Raw genomic sequence first — 22493 nt, 5'->3', positions numbered from 1 at the left:
AGTGTAGCCAATTTAGTTGTTGAACATTTTTTTTTTTGGTAAAATATTTAGTTGTTGAACATGTCTTCGTTGTTTTGGATTTTTGTTAATAAGATGTTGAGTACTATGAGGTGATCGATGAAAATGTTTTTGAGTAGCTACGAAGCAGGATGTTTCGACATGATCAGTGAATAACACAAAAATGAAGGTTTTTTTCATGCATGTGTTTGAATTCCATCGGATTGAGTTTATTTGTAAATACTGATGTATAAAAAATGACAACTTTTTTTTGTTACAGTACTTCTAAAGAAGAAAAGTTTCTAGACTCTAGTTGTATACAAAAAATTATCGTTCTTATAGTTTCTCTGTACGATTCAATTATTGAGTTGCATGATTGAATCCATGCAAGTTGGTTAAAAGGTCATGTCTATTTAGACACATCAGGTTAATGCGAAGAGCAAAACTGGGCGCAACAAAATGGGCTTTATGACAAATTGAAGGAGTAAAACGTTACGTACGCAAAATACAAAAGTGTCCGCGTCTTAATTACTTTTATAGTCATTAACGGAAAACTCATTTCATTTCGTATCTCACTAAACTACGTTTACGTGTTCATCAACAATTCTAATTTTACTGATTTACTCTCATAAACATCCTCCAATTATCCATAATCAGGTTTGTACTAAAAGACAAAAGATATGAAGAATATCAAGAAACTTTTTAGTTTTTTGCTCATTGCACTCGTTTCATCTTCCTTATACGATTCACAAAACTTAGCTTCAAGAAACTAAAAGATCTTCGTCTATCTTTTTTTTTTTTTGAATTATACAGAGGTATCCTGGCCTCACAGAAGTGATCCAGACTAGTCACGTGTTGCCACATGTCGATCCTCTGTCCCTGGCGATGCCGAAATGTTAATTCCCCAGTGGCCGGGATTCGAATCCAGATGGCGGTACTCACAGCTGTAAGCCCTTTACCACTAGAGGTAGAAGCCCCGGTTGATCTTCGTCTATCAATAGTGCAACCACTTTTTCTTCATATAGTAACAACAGAAGAGAATTAGTTCCGTTTGATAAATAAACTCTTTTCGCCTGTTCATAATAATAAAGAAACGCTTAAAATAATAATTGTAATTATCTCTATGTAAATGTCAGGAGAATCCTAACGGAATCGTTTATCTAATATAATTAATTATTAAAAAAATCAAAAGATAATGTTGGCAGACAACAGTAAATAAAATCATGTAATTATTTAAAAATAAAGAATAAATAAATAAACAAAAAATAGCTCTATAAAAACACTCGTCAGGAGAGAAGCTGCATTGATCGTCTTCCCCCTAAACAATAAACACTGATTGATTATCTTTCTCTTTTCTCTCGTGACGGCGCCATGTCTCTCCTCTCAGATCTCGTCAACCTCAACCTCTCTGACTCCACCGAGAAAATCATCGCTGAATACATATGGTTCGATCTCCCTTTCTCTCTTTCATCTTTCACGACCACGACCGAGTGTCATTATTTTGGTTTCTTTCTATTATTACGATCGTAAAGTTTTCACCTTTCTTCATCTTGCTATTATTGTTCTGAGAGTTTCGCTATGAACACTGTTCACTGAGATTGATGTGATACCATCATAAAGCAGTTTTCTTTTTGATCTTTTCGTTTCTTGTCGTGTTCTGGGTTTTTGAGTGTTTTCGTATGAACTTTGAATGAACAGGATTGGTGGATCTGGGATGGACATTAGAAGCAAAGCCAGAGTAAGATTGATACTCTGTTTCCCCATCCATCGATACTCTGCTCTGTTTCTTGATTCTCTGTTTTTCATCCTCTGTTTTTATTTGGCTGATCTGATTTGTTTTGGATGATACAGACACTCCCAGGACCAGTGAGCGATCCATCAAAGCTTCCTAAGTGGAACTACGACGGATCCAGCACTGGCCAGGCCGCCGGAGATGACAGTGAAGTCATTCTATAGTATGTTATTTTATTATCTATATTTACATATAAAACATCAAGTAAATATGAAGTAAATAGTGTTGATCTTCGTTCTGTTTTGTTGATGAATCGATAGCCCTCAGGCGATATTCCGTGATCCGTTCAGGAAAGGCAACAACATTCTGGTAGGTTTAATTTTATATGATTAGAGCGTGACAATATTCATTTGTTACAAAATCAAATTTTAAGAAAATCATTGTTTATTGTTATCTATATATGCAGGTGATGTGTGATGCTTACACGCCGGCAGGGAATCCAATTCCGACCAACAAGAGGCACAACGCTGCTAAGATCTTCAGCAACCCCAAAGTTGCCTCTGAGGAGCCTTGGTAAGCTCCTCTTCTTCTTCCTCTATTGATCTCTCTGTTAATCAGTTAATCATATACTAATACTCTTCTCTTCCCTTTGACTTAAAAAGGTATGGGATTGAGCAAGAATACACATTGATGCAGAAGGGTGTGAACTGGCCCATTGGTTGGCCTATCGGTGGCTTCCCTGGCCCACAGGGACCATACTACTGTGGTGTGGGAGCTGACAAAGCCATTGGTCGTGACATCGTGGATGCACACTACAAGGCCTGTATTTACGCAGGTATTGGCATCTCTGGTGTCAATGGAGAAGTCATGCCTGGTCAGTGGGAGTTCCAAGTCGGTCCTGTTGAGGGTATTAGTGCTGGTGACCAAGTCTGGGTCGCTAGATACCTTCTCGAGGTAAGACTAATCTGTACTTCACCGGTTATGTTCCCCATAAAATGCTTCAAACTTTGCTAACGGTTATCATCTTTCCGACAGAGGATCACTGAGATCTCTGGTGTGAATGTCAGCTTCGACCCTAAACCAGTCCCGGTTAGTGTCTCTAATCTCTAACCACACTCTTCTTGTGCAATAAGTTGTAACATTGTTGCGTTGGTTCAGGGTGATTGGAACGGAGCTGGAGCTCACTGCAACTACAGCACGAAGTCAATGAGGAACGACGGAGGATTAGCTGTGATTAAGAAAGCGATAGAGAAGCTTCAGGTGAAGCACAAGGAGCACATTGCTGCTTACGGTGAAGGCAACGAGCGTCGTCTCACGGGGAAGCACGAAACTGCAGACATCAACACGTTCTCTTGGGGAGTGGCGAACCGTGGTGCTTCGGTGAGAGTGGGGAGAGACACTGAGAAAGAAGGCAAAGGTTACTTCGAGGACAGAAGGCCAGCTTCTAACATGGATCCTTACGTTGTTACGTCCATGATTGCTGAAACCACCATCCTCGGTTAATCGCACACGTTTTAATGTTTGGTTTTATCCGGTCTGGTTTTCAATTTGCAAAACTTGTGCTTGTGGTTGTGGTCTATTTCGGTTTAAATAATTCTTATGACGACATTTTGTGTTTTTTCTTCTTCTTAGTTTCGAATAATTAAATAAGGGTATTCATGCGGTGAAAAAAGTCAATCAGCGACTTTTGTGTTGTTGTTGTTTTGAAATCTACTCTATACTAAAAGGAACAAATAGTGAGTTTATAGCCTGTCCACGTAGGCAACAATATTCACCCAATCATAACATTTGATTAATCCACGTAGGATTTCGGTTTTTATTTTCTTTTTGGGTTTCTAGGTCGCGATACGAAATCAAATGGTTTGAATTGTCTGGGCTTCGGTTGGTTTATTAGGCTAGGTCTGAGTATATTAAAAAAAAAAACAAACCCACGCGAGGCGGAACCCTCAAAGCTCTGCGCCTCCATCTCTTCGTCTTCACTCTTTGTTCTTCATCGTTACAGAAATTTCGATCCACCTCTCTACAATCAATACCCCATGACATCTCCATCCATCAATTTATCCTTTATGAGTTCGTTTCGGTTTGCTTTTTTCCTGCCCCTTTATATATTGTTCATCTCTTTTGCGTGGAAACCAAATCTCGAACTTCTCTCCTTACCCTATGGCGTTCAAACCGAATGGAAAATCCCCTGTTACCTCCGATCACGATGACAAAATCATGCTTTTCCGCGACGTCACCCCGGGTCCCCACGAAACCCAGCTGCGTTTCCGCTTGATTCATTTCTGGGAGGCTTGGAACCCTCTGAAGAAGACGCTTATTGGGATTGAGATGCTGTTAATTGACGAGGAGGTATATGTTTTCACCCAATATAGTTTTAGCTTCTTTGTTATTTAAAACGATCTTAGATTTTTTTTTGCTCCTGATTTTATATCCAAAAGTTTCTTCGTTTTACCATATTCGATCGTTCTTAAATTTGTTATTAGATCCTGATTTATATAGTTTTTAGCTTCGTTGTTATTTAGGTCGTTGTAAGGGTTGTTGTTTAGATCGTGATTAATATCGATAGGTTTCTTCGTTGTTTGTTATTTAAAACGTTGTTTGTATTTTTTTTATCTCCTGATATTATATCGATAAGTTTCTTCGTTTTACCATATTCGATAGTTCTTGAATTTGTTTTTAGATCCTGATTTATATAGTTAATTTTTACACTGTCCTTAGTTTTTATAAAACAAAAAAAAACTATTTATTGGTACTGTATTTTCTCGCAGGGATCTGTTATACAAGGATTCATTTCTCCAAGCCGTATTGAGAGACATTTGTCTAAAATGAAGCCTGGATCGCTTTACAAGCTCAACAATTTTTATGGATCAAGCAACAAAACCATGTATCGGGTTTCTGATCATGCTGTGACGGTGTCGTTCTCATGGAACTCGGAGCTCTCTGTTCTTGAAGACAGTCCCACTCCTTTTGAAGAAGACAGATTCCGTTTTCATTCCTTTGAGGAATTTCAAGCTGGCTGTGATAGCAAAGGAGACCTCTACGGTAATCTCTGTTATCACACACACCATCTATGAGTTGCAATGGTTGATGATTAATCTAGAATTTTGCTTACAGTGCTATGCGTGTGTGGTTTTGTTTGCTCATGAGAAAGTAGATTACTTAGTGCGCACTACTCTTTCTTTTACGGTTGATCTACTAATTACAAATAAGATTACAAATAAGATTTACTAATTTCGTTTGTACCCTGAGGAGGACTTTTTTTACTACACTCAGTGTTTGGTATTTTTTTTTTTTTATTGTAGGATAGTTTGGTTAGGATCTGGTAGCTGGTTGAGTTCTATGTCTGGTTATTTTCTATGAAATTGTTGAAATGCTTTTCCATATTTAGTCTTCTTACTTACACGCTTAATGATTAATGGTATAGATGTTCTTGGGCACATGAAGCTGGTTAATGGTCAGTGTCTCACGGGGACCCCAGTTCTTGATGAAGTGGACATAGCTAGGGCGAGGCATGTGTTGGTTCATGTGCAGTCATACGAGTAAGTGAATTATTATTTCTTAAACACTTTGTCTGTCTACTTATATTAACCATTTAGTGACAATATTTTGCAGTGGACCTGTGGTGAAGCTCTACCTTTGGGACCAGGCTGCAAGAGACTTCTGCAAAAAATTCAAATCATACGAACGCACCCCCACCGTGTTATTGGTGACGACCGTTAACACCAAGAGTCTCGGAGGTTCAGTTTCTAACTTTAGAAAACTTTCTTACAATTAGTAATCTACTCTTGGTGGTCTTTAAATGGGTGTTGCTTAATACAACAGGTACTCTTGCACTGACTACAATGTCCTCCTCACGTGTCTTTATGGACTGCGACGTCCAACCTACGGTCGACTACTTTAGCTGGTAAATCTATATATATTTACATTTTTATATTTAATCTATAGCTGCCTCATCCCATATCAATGAATGAATGGATCAAAATGTTACTACTCTGTCTCAGGTTGGGCTCTAACCCACAGAGTGCTGAGTTGGTTAATGCAGAAGTGGTTACTAAAAGGGAGACACTGACCATAGGAGAAATATTCTCCTACATCAGGGATGGATCTAATAAGGTACGAATTGGTCTACTTATTTCTTAGTCATTTATTAAAAATTGTGAGTCTTATAGAGCTTTGCTGTGTAGGAGGCTTTTTTTGAGTGCACGGCTACGATTGATGATGTGGTCCATGGTTCAACCTGGTATTACATATCGTGCAGTGGTTGCCATACTAAGGCTACGAAAGGCCCAACTTCTTTGATGTGTTCAAAATGTGGGAAAGTCAACATATCAGGAGTGCCACAGTATTTATTCTAACTCACTTCTCAATTCTCAATAACAATTTGAATGGTATTAGCTTATTAATTTCTCATGGCAGGTACCGTGCACAGATATCTGTCTATGATAACAGTGAGCAAGCTGTTTTTGTTCTACTTGGTGATGCTGGTTTTGAGTTAACCGGGAAGCATGCAGCCGAGTTAGTCAGCAGCTATTTTGAGGTAAGTTTCATCACTCGGAACTCTTAGTGTTGGTACTCTCTATATTTGTCTTCACGTAAGAATTGAATATTGATAATCTTGAATGTCAGGCTAATGGAGACCAAGGAGTTACTCAAGAGGTGCCTTTCCCGGAAGCTTTAATTAGCACTATCGGTCAGAAACATAACTTTTGTGTAAAAGTTACACAGCACAACTTAGATGGCAAGTCTCGATCTTTGACTGTGACCAAGATTCTCCCTATGGAATCTCCACCAGTCACAGAAGCTTCGGGAGGAAACTACAACCCGACAACCTTGGAGGAAGGATTTGAGACTGGAACAAAGGTGTGTGAAGCTTCCAAAATCAGTGGGGATTCGGCAGAAGGAAGTAAGAGCAATGGTGACATGGATGAGATGGGCAAAGCAAAACGCCTTAAACGTGGGGTGTAGATCTTACGTGTGTCGTATTATGTCTTGTATGGGATTACGTTTAAAGTTTTTTTTTTTTTCTCTCTCTGTTATTGACTTATAATTTCTTGCAATTTCTCTAAAGTTTTTTATATACTCTGAATGCTTATGTTTTGATTATCATTATTCTACTTCTTAAGGCTTATAACTCTGTTTCTTTAGATGTTTTGAAATATAGCTTTGTGACAAACAGGTTAATCAATACCGATTTTGAAAATCATTTTTTAACGAACTTTTGGTTTTTTTGAAAAATGTCTGTAATGAAAGCAACATTTTAGGAAAAAAAGGAGGTTTTCAAGTGCATATTTTACTTTGGATAAAAACGTGTTTTCCAATCTACATAATTACTCTACTTTCCATTAAATTGTTGAAGGCATAAATTTAGTACCGATTATGGAAAAAGAATCAATCAAGTAATCAATCAATACCTAAACTATATCAAACACGATTTTTTAAAATCAAGAATATATCTTCTCATTTTTTAATCAACCAAGTAATTCGATTTTACCTAAATCATATCAAACACGAATTATTTCTCCTCTAACTCTCCCCTTAGGCTGCTGTACGGTAAACCAAGGTTTCTTTTTCCGTTTTGAAGCATCCCCTTAAGCTGCTGCAACCAAGCTTCCTATTTCCCATCTTTAATCAACGCTAGACTCAACGTACTGTGGAAGGTAAGAATTTTTAAATCAACCAAGAATATACAAATCTTAATCCATCAATCTAACTGCTAATCAGTTTCATTATAAGGTTAGAAATATATAAGGAATGGAGCAGCCACCTCTTCCACCCCCTTCGCAAACTGCAGGTAAATATGCTTTATATATTCACCTTCTTATAATCATCCTAAAAATCGCCTTATAGGAATGGTCGTCGGTATATGCATATGTCGCTAGATATATTAATTGTATTTCTTAGGCCATAAACCAGGATATACATACATATTGAGACAAAAGGTTAATCAAATGTTTAACGTAACTTTAAAATAAAAATTAATATAATATATATATTTCCTATTTAAAGTTTTAATTTTTCACAAGATATAAACTTTAATATTTATAGGATAGTGATGCAACGGTTCGTGCATGCACTTAATAATTAACAAAGCTTTAGAGATGCAAAGTCGAGTGTGACTTCTTAGAATATAGAGTTACAAAATTATGAGATTCAAAAAAAAGAAGAAGATTTGTTTAGCTATGTTTAATTTAGTTATTGCGCTACCTGTTTAAAATGTAACATGTGTTCTATAAATATTACAAAATGATCAAATATTCTATTTGATGTGCTAATATTGTATTAAATAGTGTCTCCAGATTTTTTAGATTTATAATGATCTACTTTTTTGGTTAGGATCAATACTGAGTTTTTGAAAGACTAAATAATACCATGTCATTCTTATAATTATTTACGTTATTTATTACGTTGGAATTATTTCTTATGAGTATAAAGAACAATTCTATAGTCAATGATATTTAATGGCTATATAAATTATGTTTCATAAAAAAATCAGTAAATTGTATGCTAAGTGCCTTTGTTTAGCCAGAAAATCTTTAATTGTTAGACAACTATAGCCATATACTTAGACTACCACGAACGTTAGTTTCGATTTTTCACAACTAATATATATATATATATATATTAGTTTCTAAGTCTTCACAGCAATATGTCTCGAGTTTTTTTTAACTGGAAATTTGCGGAACTGAAAGTTCTATATATATATATATATATATATGGTATTTGTTAATTTATTCATTCAGGATCTTTTTTGAATATTGTTGTCTTACCGTTTTATTCAATAATTTTTATACATTGTTTTTTTTTGTAAATTTTCCATTTTATATAGTTTATTGCTAATCTAAAACATATATTAACTATTCATAGTTTGCTTATAAATCTCAGATAAAATTTAAGCTGAAAGAAAATAAACTAACCATCACAACTAACTTATAAAATTAACATTCAAGAATAAATGCTCATTCACACCAACGTTTAAAGACAAAAAATTATATATTTAAACCCACCCTATTTACCACATTTCGACAAAGACTTCACCCCACACAATTACCTCAACAATGAGTGACATACCACTTATATCTCATAGAATCTCGCATCAAAGAAGATCTACAGGTGGAAATCCTGAAACAAACCCAACCACAAGATGTGTATTGTTTGCTTCGGAAATTACAACCAACACAACAATCTTTGTACTATTACATGCGGCCACAGTTTCCATTTCCCTTGCATTGATCAGTGGCTTTGCAGAAACATAAGTTGTCCGATTTGCAGAGAAAGCAATCTTTGATGCCAAACTTTTCGAAAAATAAAAAAAAGTCAATTGAATTCTGAATTCTAAGATCATTTATGTCTTCATTTTATTATGCCATTTTGTATAAAAGTTATTATACACAGTTAATATTTTTAACATAAAACTCAATATTCTAATTTAAATTTTTTAAATAACAGAAGAACTAATTTCTGTCTGAACTCGAGACCAAATCCGTACAATAATGTTTATATATTTTCGGTAATTATAAAATAACATAAACAGTTACATAAATATAAAAAATAAAAAACATTTTCGTAACAATATTTAACTACCTAGCTGTATCTTATTACAATTTTTAAATCGTATATCTTTTAGTGACAACTTCCGTGCAACATATTCCTCAAAAAATCCACCAACTTCAAGAAGGGATTTCAATTCGTCCTATCATCGTATGTATAAGAAATGTTTGTGACATCAAAAAACACCAAACAGATAGTACTCGAACTTCCATCGGCTTCATGTGCTACGACCACAACGTAAGCCTTTTCTAAACTTCTATATATATATATATACAAATATCTATATATTTCCCAATCCACCATATTTGATTTAAACTACTCACTGCTTGCCTAATTGGTTCGGCCCTACAAAATATTTTTCACACCCAGGGACAACTATTAGAAGGTCGGGTCACCGGAGACATTCAGCCGAATGATTCAAAAAACTTAACCGAAGGAGATAGTTATGAGTTCTCGAGATTTTATGTCATACATAATTCACGACAACGGAAGCTCACCCAACTGCCGTACTATATTCAGATCGGCCAAAGGACAACAGCATTGAATGTTACACTTGATGGTCCGATGTTCCCAGTTCACAGTTTGTCACCTCAGAAATACACAAATCTATTGCGGTTAGCCAGTACACCCACATACTTACCAGGTAGGTATGTCATTCCAATATTAGTTAAATAAATATGTATATTTATTTTAAAATCAATGTGCAGACGTCGTGGGACAGATAGTCATAATACAAAAAATAAAACTTGACCACCCAGAACTCAATATTGATGCTACGATTGGCCTACGGCTGAACATGTTAGTCTAACACAATAGTTTTTAACAAAATAATTATTATCTTCATACCACATCTCTATCTCAGGTCAACGATTGTTAAACTCATATTGTGCGACCAGCAAGCAGCAGATTTTAGCATCCTACAAAGCAAGAAGAATAGAAAATTTAAAGTTATGATCATCACAAGCGTAATTCCTAAACTAATCCAAGGTAAATAGTTCAATTTAAAACATCAAAAATAATACATATATGAATATTTTTCTTATCAACATAAAAACAATATCCAATATTTGCAGGCAAACTTATACTCCATTCATCACCAGCAACAGTTTTCTACTTCAACAAATCAATTGATTACATAAAGCATTTCAAAAGGCGAATTAGAGATTATGCAAAAACATGCAGCACAGAGTGACCTTCCTTCATGCATAATTCGGATTATTATTCTCTCTCTCAAAGAACTTGATACCTAGATTTGTTTTCATTAAACTTTATTTTATGATTGCTTTCCTTTATTTTCGTGAATTTATCCAAGATGAGATTTTGATCTTTTTAAATAAAATAATCTATATTCTAAAACTAAAACAAATATTTTTTACAATAATTAGTTAATTTATGCTAAACATGATAAATGAACCAAAATTAAATACATATCCGTGCTCAGCCATGCAAGTTAGTGAGCAGTAAGGCATGATCAGAGTGAATAAGAAAGTCCACTATAAATATGTGGTCGTTTGGAGATAAAATTGTATAGATTTATGAATTGGAAAAATTACTACAATTCATTATATTTACAAATTGAGCTACTTTAATTACAGATTTGAAAAAAAATCGAATTTCATAACATATGATTGGGAAATATGATTATGTACTCTTTTTTAAAAGGGGGTTTTATATTTTAAGATAAGACTCCGACCTTTAGAATAAGAGAATTTATGTTGTATATATAATTATATTTTAAAAAAAACTCTAAAATCTCAGACTTGATTCAGGACTTACAGCAAAACACAAAAAAAATATAGATAAAAACATTAAATTCAGGGGAAAAAAATCTTCATAAAACTTAAATTCTAACATTATTATACAAATATGGGAAAGCTTTTTTTTTTTTTTGGTAGGAAAGCTTTAAAGAGAGAAAATATAACTGTACTATTTCTGATTCCAGTCTCTACTTTTTACAAAAATCACCTTCCTCCCATATTAAGCAGTTACAAAAGCATTATATAATTAAGATTTGGTAAAGTTATTATACTAAAAACTTTTCTTAGTTCACAAATAGAATTCACTCACCCTCACGTGGCCACGATTTCCTCAGTCAAGCGAGTGCACATAGATCAAGTCAACAAAAACAAACAAGTCAAAAATATTAACATCCATCCATAAATGCTATTATAGGTTTTAAAGACCTCTAATTTATGTAATATTACAAAACTCCAAATTCTTTTAATACAATTAAAGTTTGACCATTACATATATTAAAATAATATTCTAGAACGATATTCAACTGTAAGTTTTCAACTATTACACGTTTAAAATATTATTAAGTATGCTTCGTTCTTTGAAAATGGGGTGTTTATATTTTAAATAGGTTATTGGAGTACTTTTTCTTTTGCTGAACTTATTCGAGATAAGAAGCTATTTAAATTAAACTTTGTTGTTTTCAATATCTAAAATAAAATAGAATTATCATAAACTAATTAACTCTTAGTTATAATCCAATTCCTCATCTTTACTCATTTGAGTTCATTTTTTTAATTTTTTAGTAAAAAAACAATTCAAGTTCTGAGTATATGATAATTTTAGATTCATAATGATCTAAATTTTGGTTAGGATCAATACTGAGTTTCTATTCTTATTTGTATGTTTATAAATTGTATTAGCCTTTGCTTTTCATTATATGATTATTCAAAAATTTATATGGATTTATTTATATATAATCTATTAAAAAAGAAGTCATGATACCTTTATGTCTGATTTTTTTTATTTGAAAGATTCTTAAAATATGTATGGAATTTTACATAAGTTAGTTATAATATATTTATTTTTGTTTAACATATTAATAAATATACTACGAACAATGTTCAACCACATCTTTCAAATATGTTTTAAAGTGTTATAAAGTTGTATTTTCGAAAATTTTTTTTACAACTGTCCAAGTTGAAACATCTTTCTTTAATAATTATAATTCATAACCCATAACTTCCTAAGACCAGGAAAAGTTTTATAATATGTAACTTATTTTCTATTCAACCTATATTAATGTTATAGTAGAAAACTTACATACTTTTCAACTATTTAACCCCTTGCATCATGTATCTATTGTACAACTCATTCATATATCTAGACAACTCCACTAAAATATAAACATGAGTCTAATTTCTTGGATTGTACGCCACAAAACTTCACAAAGTCTGACATCTCCAAAAAGAAGCATCACCATGAATATAAAGAGACGAAATACACAACAAACGAAGATCGTGATCTCTATTGACATGAAGACAACAAGTGGTGGTTATCTAACACACGAAACAGCAAGCAATATGGAGTTTATGCTTGGTTACCACGAGATCGATTTTGACACGATTACTGAGATAGTCGAGGAGGCTTCCGCCGTTGCCGCACGCAATATCCCAACACTCAATAATCCCACCAATATTGATTTTGATATAATTGTTAAAATAAATGATCTTAATCCAGACGTTATCCGCAGAATTGACCTGGATGTTTATCTCACCGAGCTACGGGATAATCGAAGGGAGACAATTCCTAGCGAAAGAAATGACATATGTCCAATCTGTTGGGAAGAGTTTGGCACCGAACTGGATATCAACTCCTTGAGTTGTAATCATACCTATCATCATCACTGCATCTCGAACTGGGTTGAAAAAACCTTAACTTGCCCATATTGTAGAGCAGTACTTGCTTAATACACAATAAATCCATTATCTTATCTAATAATTGTTTCCCCTGTTTTAAATTTTTAATTGAAAAAGAAATAATAATAATTATAATTGAATTGCATCCGTAAAGAATTATTATTATTATTATGTATAAATAAAGACGTGTCGGGTTTTAATTAGGAAAGTGGGTTTTAAAGTGATACTATGATTCATATTTGTAGAAAATTAAGACAGCCCCATATATATTATTTTAGTTCGAAATCTTTTTTAAAAAACTTGCTATTAATATCTCTATTATAGCTGAAAAGATTAACATCCCAAATCAAATTATTAAAAATACTACAAATACAACAGTTATTATAAACCAAAGCTAATATTTAAAATATACTAACATCACCAAAACAGTATTACGTTATTATAAAGATCAAATCAACCTTCACAAATAAGTCAAAAAAATTAACATCCACCTATAAATGCTCATTAAAACCAACATTAAAAGAATTATATGCTCACTAAATCAAATAACCTCAATTATCTTCCCAAGTATTATTAAATTATAAAGATTTATTTAACAAAAAAATATAGATAAACTTAGTGTATCATGGTAGTTAATTTTTTTCATTTCCTAACAGATTATTTTGGCAAATCCAAAATTACAATCGTTATTAAATCCAAAGAGATTTCTTTGATAATTTTATGTTCTCAAATTATTATAAGACGATGGAAAGATCCAAAGAGAGAAAACACAAATATACAATTTTTTGATTCCAAAACAAAAACTTAGATACATTGTCTTAAAAACTTCCGCTAACATATAAATTCCAGCGAAACTGAAACACTTTAAATAAAAAACTCATAAAATTAACATTCAGTAATAAATGCTCATTCACATCAACGTTAAAAGACAAAAAAATCATATATTTAAACTCACTTTATTTACCACATTTCGACAAAGACTTCACCCCACACAAATACCTCAACAATGAGTGACATACCACTTATATCTCAGCGAATCTCACATCAAAAAAGATCTACAGGTGGAACCCCGAAGCAAACTTTCCAAGTTTATTTGAATAAAAAATATTATATTTGAAATCACATGTTATTACACGCTTAATATTTTTAAACATAAAATTCAATATTCTGTTTAAAATTTTTAAATAACAGACACATTAATTTATTTTTGAACTCGAGACCAAATCCGTACAATAAGGTTTCTATATTTTCTGTATTTATAATATATCATTAACCATATTTTGGCAAGAAAAAGGAATAATGAAAGATGAAATTTCACATAAAAATAAGACATCATATTTGGATATATTTAAAAAATACTTACAAATATATTATATTCTTGATAATTTTAAAATTAAATAAACAGAACCTAAATTATTAAAAATTAAAATACAAATAAAACTAAATCAATATTTTGTAACATCAAAATAATAATTGGATAAAAAATATATTATGTTAATAGTAGATTAAAGATTTTGAAAAATAGAATTTAGTAGATTAAAGATAGATTAAATTAATGTTCTAGAACGTTATTCAACTGTCAGTTCTCAACTATTACACGTAAAAAAAATAGAATTTGTAATTAAAAAAAATTAAGACCCACCTATATATTATTTTAGTTCGGAATATTTTTAAAATACTTGCTATTATGATTTCTATTATAGCTGGAAAGATTAACTTTGCAAATCAATTTATTTTAAATACTACAAATACAACAGTTATTGTAAACCAAAAATAAAAATAAAAATATATGAACATCACCATCACTATTAAGCCTATTTCCAAAATCTATTTATTTTGGGAACCATATTACCATTTCCTAGCTATTTATTCTACCCATTACTATTGTTATTAGTTTATTTAGATCATAGTTACATTGAGAGTAGAACAAAAGAATATAGAAGTACATAAATTAATACGTATAAATAAAAACGTGTATCACGTAAAGATATCAAATTAGAATAGTACTATACACGAAACAGTGTATTATGTTTTCATTATGAAATTGGATTAATCCTATATTTAAAGGGATACTAATAATTTTAAATTGGAAAAACCTAATGACCCACAATTATTTTATTTTAATTAGAACATTTCAAAATTCTGTCTAGATACTTTATTACCTTTTACTTTAAATTTTAATCATAACTATAATATATTACTTAATATAACCAAGAAAATAACATTATCAAAACTACAGGAGGATCCACGCAAAAGAGGAAGCGAGGCCGACCACGTGGATCACTTAATAAACCAAACTTATAGATTTATATACCCAAAGTATCTAATCCTGAATGAACTAATATATTACTTTAATATAACCAAGAAAATAACTAATCTAGATACTTTATTACCTACTACTTTAAATTTTAATCATAACTATAATATATAACTTAATATAACCAAGAAAATAACATTATCAAAACTACAGGAGGATCCACGCAAAAGAGGAATCGAGGCCGACCACGTGGATCACTTAATAAACCAAAAGGTATATATTTACTACCCAAACTATCTAATCCTAAGACAAATTGTCTTATCCCAATGATTAAACTGTGTACATTTTCAGTTCATCTGGTAAATGACCGACCATCATTCAAACCAACATATTACGACTGTAAGTATATATGGATCATATTATTATATCTTAAACCAAACTTATTCATCAAACAACCTAACTTCCCAGACTTATTTTAACAGGTGGCTGTGATAACTGCGACTCTTACAGTAAGAAATAATCCTAAAATGTGTATCTATCATGCTATATTCTTTTAACCTAACAACTATTAATCTTAATAGTCAAGCAGAAAAATGCACGTAATATGAGAAAGGCCATTTTGCTATCCAAACGAACGTCGGCATCGTCACGGGGTACGCATAATGGCTGATAAAATCTAATTCGATTTATTACATTTCTGATTCAAATTTACGTTGTTTCTATATAGATACAAATGCTCCACCAAATCCACAAGGAACGCGTCGCACTCAACCAAAAAAGAAAGGTGCATACTACTTAAGCCCCTATAGTTTCCCAGAAATATATATATATATATATATATATATATATATATATATATATATATATATATATATATATAATTTCTCAAATATATTTTCCAGCGTAATGGTGTTTCTAAAAATCAACTTAATTCAAATTTTAAGACTAATTCATTTTAACAAATAATTTTTTTTTTAAAAAAACAAAAATACCAAAGAAAACAAATAAAAAACTTTTTTGCCAAAATATAAAAAATAATAATTTCTAACCCTCTGTTAAACTCTTAAAATTTCAAAAAACTATGATTTAATAATTCGTAATAAACATTTTCCAGAAAAAGGTTCCACATCCCGACTTGATGAAAACCGAATCGTACCATGCTCAAAATGTGGTGCATTAATGTGGACTTCTGAAAGCACTGCTACAGACCCACGAACAGGTGAACCAACTTTCACCCTTTGCTGTAACCATGGCCAAATCAAGCTTCCACCGATCAACCAGCCGCCAGCCCTGTTAGAAAAACTTCTTCAAGCCAGATGGTTTCGAGATACAATCCGAGTCTATAATTCTGTCCTTGCTTTTACATCCGTTGGAATGAAAATGGATTATAGTGTCGTCCACGCACCTGGTCCTTATACTATACGGATCCAAGGTCAAACCCACCACAGAATTGGCTCGCTCATACCACGACAAGGCTGTCTCCCAGAATATCTCCAGCTTTACATATTTGACACGGCTAACGAACTCAAAAACCGCCTAAACGCGATGGGGCAAACCTCAGCAGAAGGTAACCTCGATGAGCCAACGTTAGCCCTCCTCATCGAGATGATTGACGAGAACAATTGTCTGGCAAAGATCTTTCGTCGTGCACGAGACCACTACGAAAGCGTTGGGTCAGAGTTTACTATTAGGTTAGTCCAAGATAAAGGGAAGGGGAAAGAATATGATCTTCCAACTACAAGCGAGGTGGCAGGTCTTATCGTGGGGGATATAACATCAACAATTGGAGAACGAGATATAGTGGTTCAGTTTCAATCTGACACTCTGCAGCAGATACGTGACGATCACCCTCTATATATGAGCCTCCAATACCCTCTTTTGTTTCCGTATGGTGAATACGGGTTTCACCCAGAAATTCCCCTTCATCTTGAGACAGGCACTTCAAGAACAAGGCAATTCGTGACCATCCGTCAATACTACGCCTCTCTAATCCAAACACGTCCTAACCAAGGAATGACGTTGATTAAAGGCGGTCGTCTCCTCCATCAGTTTATTGTGGACGTTTACACAGCGATTGAAGAAGACCGACTGAGGTGGGCAAGAAATAACCAAGAAATCTTGCGGGCTGAGCTCTACATCAATGTCCTTGATGCTGTAAGTAAAGGTGACACTGATGCTAAAATTATTGGCCAGAGATTTATACTGCCCCCAAGTTTCACCGGAGGCCCCCGGTACTTGGTTGAGAAATACCACGATGCTATGGCTATTTGCAGAGAATTCGGCAATCCAGATTTGTTTATCACGATGACGGCCAATCCAAACTAGAGCGAGATTAAAGAACATCTTCAGAAATACGGTGGAGATTCTCCTAATGATAGACCGGATATTGAATGTCGGGTTTTTAAGATGAAGCTAGATAAACTGCTCAAGGATTTCAAAGCAGGCACTTTTTTCAAGCCATATAAGGCAGCTCTCCACCGAATAGAGTTTCAAAAAAGAGGTCTCCCTCATGCACATATATTATTGTGGTTAGGAAATTCTACCAGAACACCAAGTGCAGAAGAAGTGGATGAAATAATTTCGGCCGAGCTCCCCAACAAAGAGGAAGACCCAGCTGCTTACGACTTAGTCACGAAACACATGATCCACGGTCCATGTGGACACTTCAATCCGAAGTCACCATGTATGGAAAACAATGTGTGCACGAAAAAGTATCCTCGGCCGAATAACGACAACACTTCGATTGACAAATCCGGGTATGTATTATATCGTCGACGCCGAAACAAAGATCCGTGTACAGTAAAGGCTGGAGCTGTACTAGACAACACTTTCGTCGTGCCTCATAACATTAACCTTCTGAAGAAGTACGAAGCTCATATTAATGTTGAATGGTGTAATCGGACAAGCGCGGTGAAATACTTATTCAAGTACATAACCAAGGGCGTTGACCGAGCAACCGCTGTTATTGAGAAAGGAAATACATCAACTACATCCGACGCGACAGGATCCGGAGGATCAAAGGAGAAAGTCCTAAGGCAACGCAATGAGATCCAAGACTACATTGAAGCCCGATATTTATCAGCTTGTGAGTCTATGTGGCGGACTTTCGCATTCCACATACACAAAAGAAAGCCGTCAGTTGAAAAGCTTATCATTCACTTGGAAGGCGAACATAATATTACGGTTAAATCAACAGACAACCTCGGTCGGGTAATCCACAAACCGGGTATCGAGAAGACGATGTTCACAGAGTGTATGGTTTTATGCAGAAGGTCAGCGTTTGCCCGGACACTGACATATGTGCAGATTCCTGAATTTTTTGTCTGGAACAACAGTGCTAAAGTGTGGACTGAGCGTAAGAGAGGAAAAACAATTGGCCGAGTCGTAGCTGTCCATCCTTCGGCAGGCGATCGATACTACCTGAGGGTCCTCATTAATAAGATTAAGGGTCCTAGAAGTTACGACGAGCTAAAAACATACAACGACGTGAAATACCCGGACTTCAAATCAGTTTGCCAAGCACGAGGCCTTTTGGACGACGATGTTGAATGGCTCGAGAGTATGTCGGAGGGTGCTCGAACGGCCAGCCCATACCAGCTTCGTGATATGTTTGTCACATTCCTAAACAACTGCTTCGTCGCAAGCCCTAAAGGACTATGGGAACACTCATGGAAATCAATGAGCGAGGACATACTTCACAAGAGGCAAAGGATCTTAGGCCACGCGAATCTGGAACTGGACGATAGTACCCTGGAGCAATACACATTGATAGAAGTTGAAAAGCTGATGCGCATGCAAGATCGCTCCTTAAACGATTTTAAGGATATGCCGAAGATCAATCCTGTTTTGCTAAAGGAACTGGGGAACAGTTTGTGGAACCAAGAAATGGATTACGATGTTGCGGAGGAAACACTAAGACATGACAAGCAATACAAATTGCTCAATGTTGAGCAACTTGCAATCTATGAATCAGTCTTAGACTCGGTTGACAAGAAAGAAGGAAAACTTTTCTTTGTATATGGCGCAGGGAGCACAGGAAAAACATTCCTATACCAGACTATTATATCCAGACTTCGGTCAAGAAAACAAATTGTTCTACCGGTTGCTTCTTCGGGAATAGCCGCATTGCTACTACCAAACGGGAGAACAGCTCACTCTCGCTTCAATATTCCATTGAAGCTCGACGAAGATAAGCTTTGCAACATCAAACCAGGTACAATGCTTGCTGAGTTAATTGAGGAAACAGACCTCATAATTTGGGATGAGGCACCGATGACACACAAACATGCTTTCGAAGCATTAGACAAGTCGTTGAAGGATATTCTGTCTATCAAAAATCCACCCGCAAAGAATCAGCCTTTTGGTGGCAAAACAGTTATGTTAGGTGGTGATTTCAGACAGATCCTACCAGTCATTCTGCAAGGTAGAAGAGCTGATACTATACTAGCGTCGATAAGCCATTCATATCTATGGAATAGCTGCCACAAGTTCTCTTTGAAAACAAATATGCGAGTCAATCAGGATGAGAAAGAGTTTTCTGAATGGCTTCTCAGAGTCGGGGAAGGTCGTCTAGGAGAAGAACAAGAATATGAGGGGGATGGGTACCATGACCAACTCATAGATATCGATGACTCATTGATTTGTCAGAGTTTTGTTGACCCATTGAAAGAAGTTGTTGATGCTGCATATGGACAAATCAGCAGCCCTATGAAATCCAAGACTTCCTATACCGATAAAGCTATCCTCACACCCCGTAACGAAACCGTTGATGAAATCAATGCTTATACCATCTCACAAACCGATGGGGTATCAAGAGATTACTACAGCTCAGACAGCTTTGAGTTATCAGATACTACATCAGATCAAAATGATACACTATACTCCATTGAGTATCTTAACTCATTGGAATTCTCGGGTTTGCCTTCGCATAAACTTACTCTGAAAGTTGGTGCCCCAGTTATGCTTCTCAGAAACATTAATCAGAAAAAAGGATTATGCAACGGTACTCGGATGATCCTAACCCACGTTGGTGAACGCGTTCTGAAGGCCGAGATCATCACTGGATCCCACATTGGAGAAGAGGTCTTGATCCCAAGAATTGTGCTTTTGTATGATGAAACGAAATTACCGTTCACATTACGTCGGCGGCAATTTCCTATCAGATTGTGCTACGCAATGACAATCAACAAAAGCCAAGGCCAAAGCTTAAAAGAGGTCATCTTATACCTGCCTAAGCCAGTCTTTTCTCATGGTCAACTTTACGTGGCCCTCTCCCGTGTCACAAGCAAAGCAGGATTAACGATCATCAAAACTGAAGATCCACACCAGCTGAAAGTGAAGAACATAGTTTACAAAGAAATATTCAAAGGCCTTCATCCCGAGACAGGTAATTTAAATAATTTATTTTTTACTCCCATCTTTTTCAGAAATCTGATAACATATTATATTCACAGATTAACAACCTCGAAAATATCGACCAAGCGATGATACAAGCCAATAAAGAAGAGACTTACACATGGGTTTACCCCACTTACGCGAGGTACAAAACTTTTAATATAAATAGCAATACCACTATATTCAACTAAACGTATTCTGACTACTATTCTTATCCAATTTCAGGTCCTTTCTTTCTCATGACCCTCAAAAAAATCTTATATGCGAAAGACTTAATCCGCTTCCTCCATTATCTACTTTACTTACAGCTTTTTTGGCTTTTAAACATTTCCGTAAACTCGATATACACAAATTTTCAGACTTATTATAACACACAATCCTTCCAACTCAAACAAAAAAAATGATTACCAACACACTTTTTGGTGTTCAAACAAACAGTACCTACATCTAATATAATATTTAGGATCAAAATTTTCTTAGAAAATAATCCGGGCGTAGCCCGGGAACTGACCTAGTGATAATAATAATAACAAAGTACGGCCTGGCACGTTGGAGGTTAATGAGCTTGTCGGGAGTAGTAAAGTAGGTGGATAAGATCTGGTGATTAATAGTAATTATGAATCTATCTTAAAATTTAAGTGTTGAATATTCTTTACAACACTATGCAGGATGTGGCATGTTTCTTACCTAATAATGTTGAATATTCTTTATCAACAATATTCATGTTGTGGCATGTGACCTACTTGGGAATTTTTTAAAATATTTATAATTCCGAAGAGGTAGGGTGGTGGATTTTTAGGTGGGAACACATCGCTATGCTCGTCACGTGCACCGTACTGATAAAGTGTTCATTGAAATCCGTGACTAGCTACGGAGGAAAAGTCAAATCCAACTTTTATTTATTGACATGATAATTTATTATCTGAGTGGGACGTTCGTGACTACTCCACTGAGAAAAGTTGCGACGCATTTCTCTTAAGTTGGGAATAGTGGCCATTGCTAACCTAAAAAGGATGACGATGAAAAGTTGTATTAGCGTTTTCTTAAGTTTCGGCAAGTCATGAAACGCAAGTACATTGTTAGTACTTTTGTACCTCCGTGCGTTTTTGTATCACACTGTGATTCTTTTATTCTTTTGCCAACGTATCACGCTTTTGATTAGTGTAGCCATTTTGAACACGTTCCTGGTAAAGTTAGTAAATTTCTAATCATGACGTCCAACCCACTTAATTTATCTTTTTATAAAGTAATAGCAAAGTTATGATTTTATGTTGTCGACAAAACCTACGATGCCTGCGATTGGTGTTAAGTCGAAATGTAAATTGACAAATTTTTGAATTTTAATAAGCTAGCAACATGTTCTTAGATTTTAAAAAATTGATATCCAGAATAGTTTATTTTATTTTATTTTGAAGAAAGTAATATTCTATCCTTTTCAAATTATATGATGTTTTAGAAAACTATGTTGTTTCAAAATAAATGACGTTTAAAATTTTTAAGGTTATTTTAATTTTATTGGACATTATTCAATTAGTAAACTTTTAATGTCTTTTTTATAATTGGTTGATATTTTTTAAATTATATCTTTAAATATGCTTTTTAGAAGAATATATATTTTTAATCTTTGTGCACTAAATCCAAAGATCATATAAAAATAAACAGGGGAGTGTTGTTATAAAAAGGAGAAGTAATATTGTTAGTGGTTCAACTAATAGATGCGTGCAATCATGCGTCCTGAGTTTCACGAAGCATATTCCGATTTAACTTCTCCACAGAGAAAAAGGCAGTTGTTCAAGAAAACTTGTTGGTTTTCTTGAATGGAAGTATTAGGTGTGGATGATGATGATACGTGAATCATATGATTCATGATTCATTTAACTTGGACTCCTTTTACATGAGCACACATGCCTCT

The 22493-nt window shown here is 34.4% G+C and overlaps 3 protein-coding genes across 4 annotated transcripts; all 3 read left to right on the top strand.

Annotated features, from left to right (window-relative positions):
- Positions 1-1251: 1251 nt before the first annotated feature.
- LOC103869648 (glutamine synthetase cytosolic isozyme 1-3) lies at positions 1252-3406 on the top strand. Its single transcript, XM_009147725.3, has 8 exons — positions 1252-1442; positions 1696-1735; positions 1849-1952; positions 2050-2098; positions 2196-2302; positions 2392-2683; positions 2765-2818; positions 2888-3406. The coding sequence occupies exons 1-8, from the start codon at positions 1369-1371 to the stop codon at positions 3230-3232; spliced, it is 1065 nt and encodes a 354-aa protein (XP_009145973.2). The 5' UTR covers positions 1252-1368; the 3' UTR covers positions 3233-3406.
- A 54-nt stretch (positions 3407-3460) lies between these two features.
- Positions 3461-10282, top strand: LOC117134002. Of its 2 annotated transcripts, none has more exons than XM_033291359.1 (9): positions 3461-4078; positions 4498-4771; positions 5154-5268; positions 5342-5466; positions 5552-5633; positions 5731-5842; positions 5914-6071; positions 6146-6266; positions 6356-10282. In XM_033291359.1, the coding sequence occupies exons 1-9, from the start codon at positions 3890-3892 to the stop codon at positions 6692-6694; spliced, it is 1515 nt and encodes a 504-aa protein (XP_033147250.1). In that variant the 5' UTR covers positions 3461-3889; the 3' UTR covers positions 6695-10282. The 2 variants fall into 2 exon arrangements, with proteins under 2 accessions (XP_033147250.1, XP_033147251.1); XM_033291360.1 differs by having other exon boundaries at positions 3464-4100; positions 4296-4771.
- Positions 10283-17544: 7262 nt separating this feature from the next.
- Positions 17545-20958, top strand: LOC117134001. Its single transcript, XM_033291358.1, has one exon. It carries the CDS (start codon positions 17594-17596, stop codon positions 20672-20674), a length of 3081 nt encoding a protein of 1026 aa, XP_033147249.1. The 5' UTR covers positions 17545-17593; the 3' UTR covers positions 20675-20958.
- The last annotated feature ends 1535 nt before the right edge of the window (positions 20959-22493 follow it).

The sequence above is a fragment of the Brassica rapa genome, chromosome A05, assembly GCF_000309985.2.
Source record: "Brassica rapa cultivar Chiifu-401-42 chromosome A05, CAAS_Brap_v3.01, whole genome shotgun sequence".
Taxonomy (NCBI): Eukaryota; Viridiplantae; Streptophyta; class Magnoliopsida; order Brassicales; family Brassicaceae; genus Brassica; species Brassica rapa.
This window is presented reverse-complemented; position numbering and strand designations above follow the sequence as displayed.

What these genes read in the sequence shown, in the direction of transcription:
- LOC117134002 (XM_033291359.1), top strand. Translation starts at nt 3,890, where the DNA reads ATGGCGTTCAAACCGAATGGAAAATCCCCTGTTACCTCCGATCACGAT. An exon ending in AACATATCAGGAGTGCCACA is followed by an intron (nt 6,072 to 6,145) that starts GTATTTATTCTA and finishes TTCTCATGGCAG; the next exon opens with GTACCGTGCACAGATATCTG. An exon ending in TAGTCAGCAGCTATTTTGAG is followed by an intron (nt 6,267 to 6,355) that starts GTAAGTTTCATC and finishes CTTGAATGTCAG; the next exon opens with GCTAATGGAGACCAAGGAGT.
- LOC103869648 (XM_009147725.3), top strand. Translation starts at nt 1,369, where the DNA reads ATGTCTCTCCTCTCAGATCTCGTCAACCTCAACCTCTCTGACTCCACC. An exon ending in ATCATCGCTGAATACATATG is followed by an intron (nt 1,443 to 1,695) that starts GTTCGATCTCCC and finishes TTGAATGAACAG; the next exon opens with GATTGGTGGATCTGGGATGG. An exon ending in TCGACCCTAAACCAGTCCCG is followed by an intron (nt 2,819 to 2,887) that starts GTTAGTGTCTCT and finishes GCGTTGGTTCAG; the next exon opens with GGTGATTGGAACGGAGCTGG.
- LOC117134001 (XM_033291358.1), top strand. Translation starts at nt 17,594, where the DNA reads ATGAAGCTAGATAAACTGCTCAAGGATTTCAAAGCAGGCACTTTTTTC.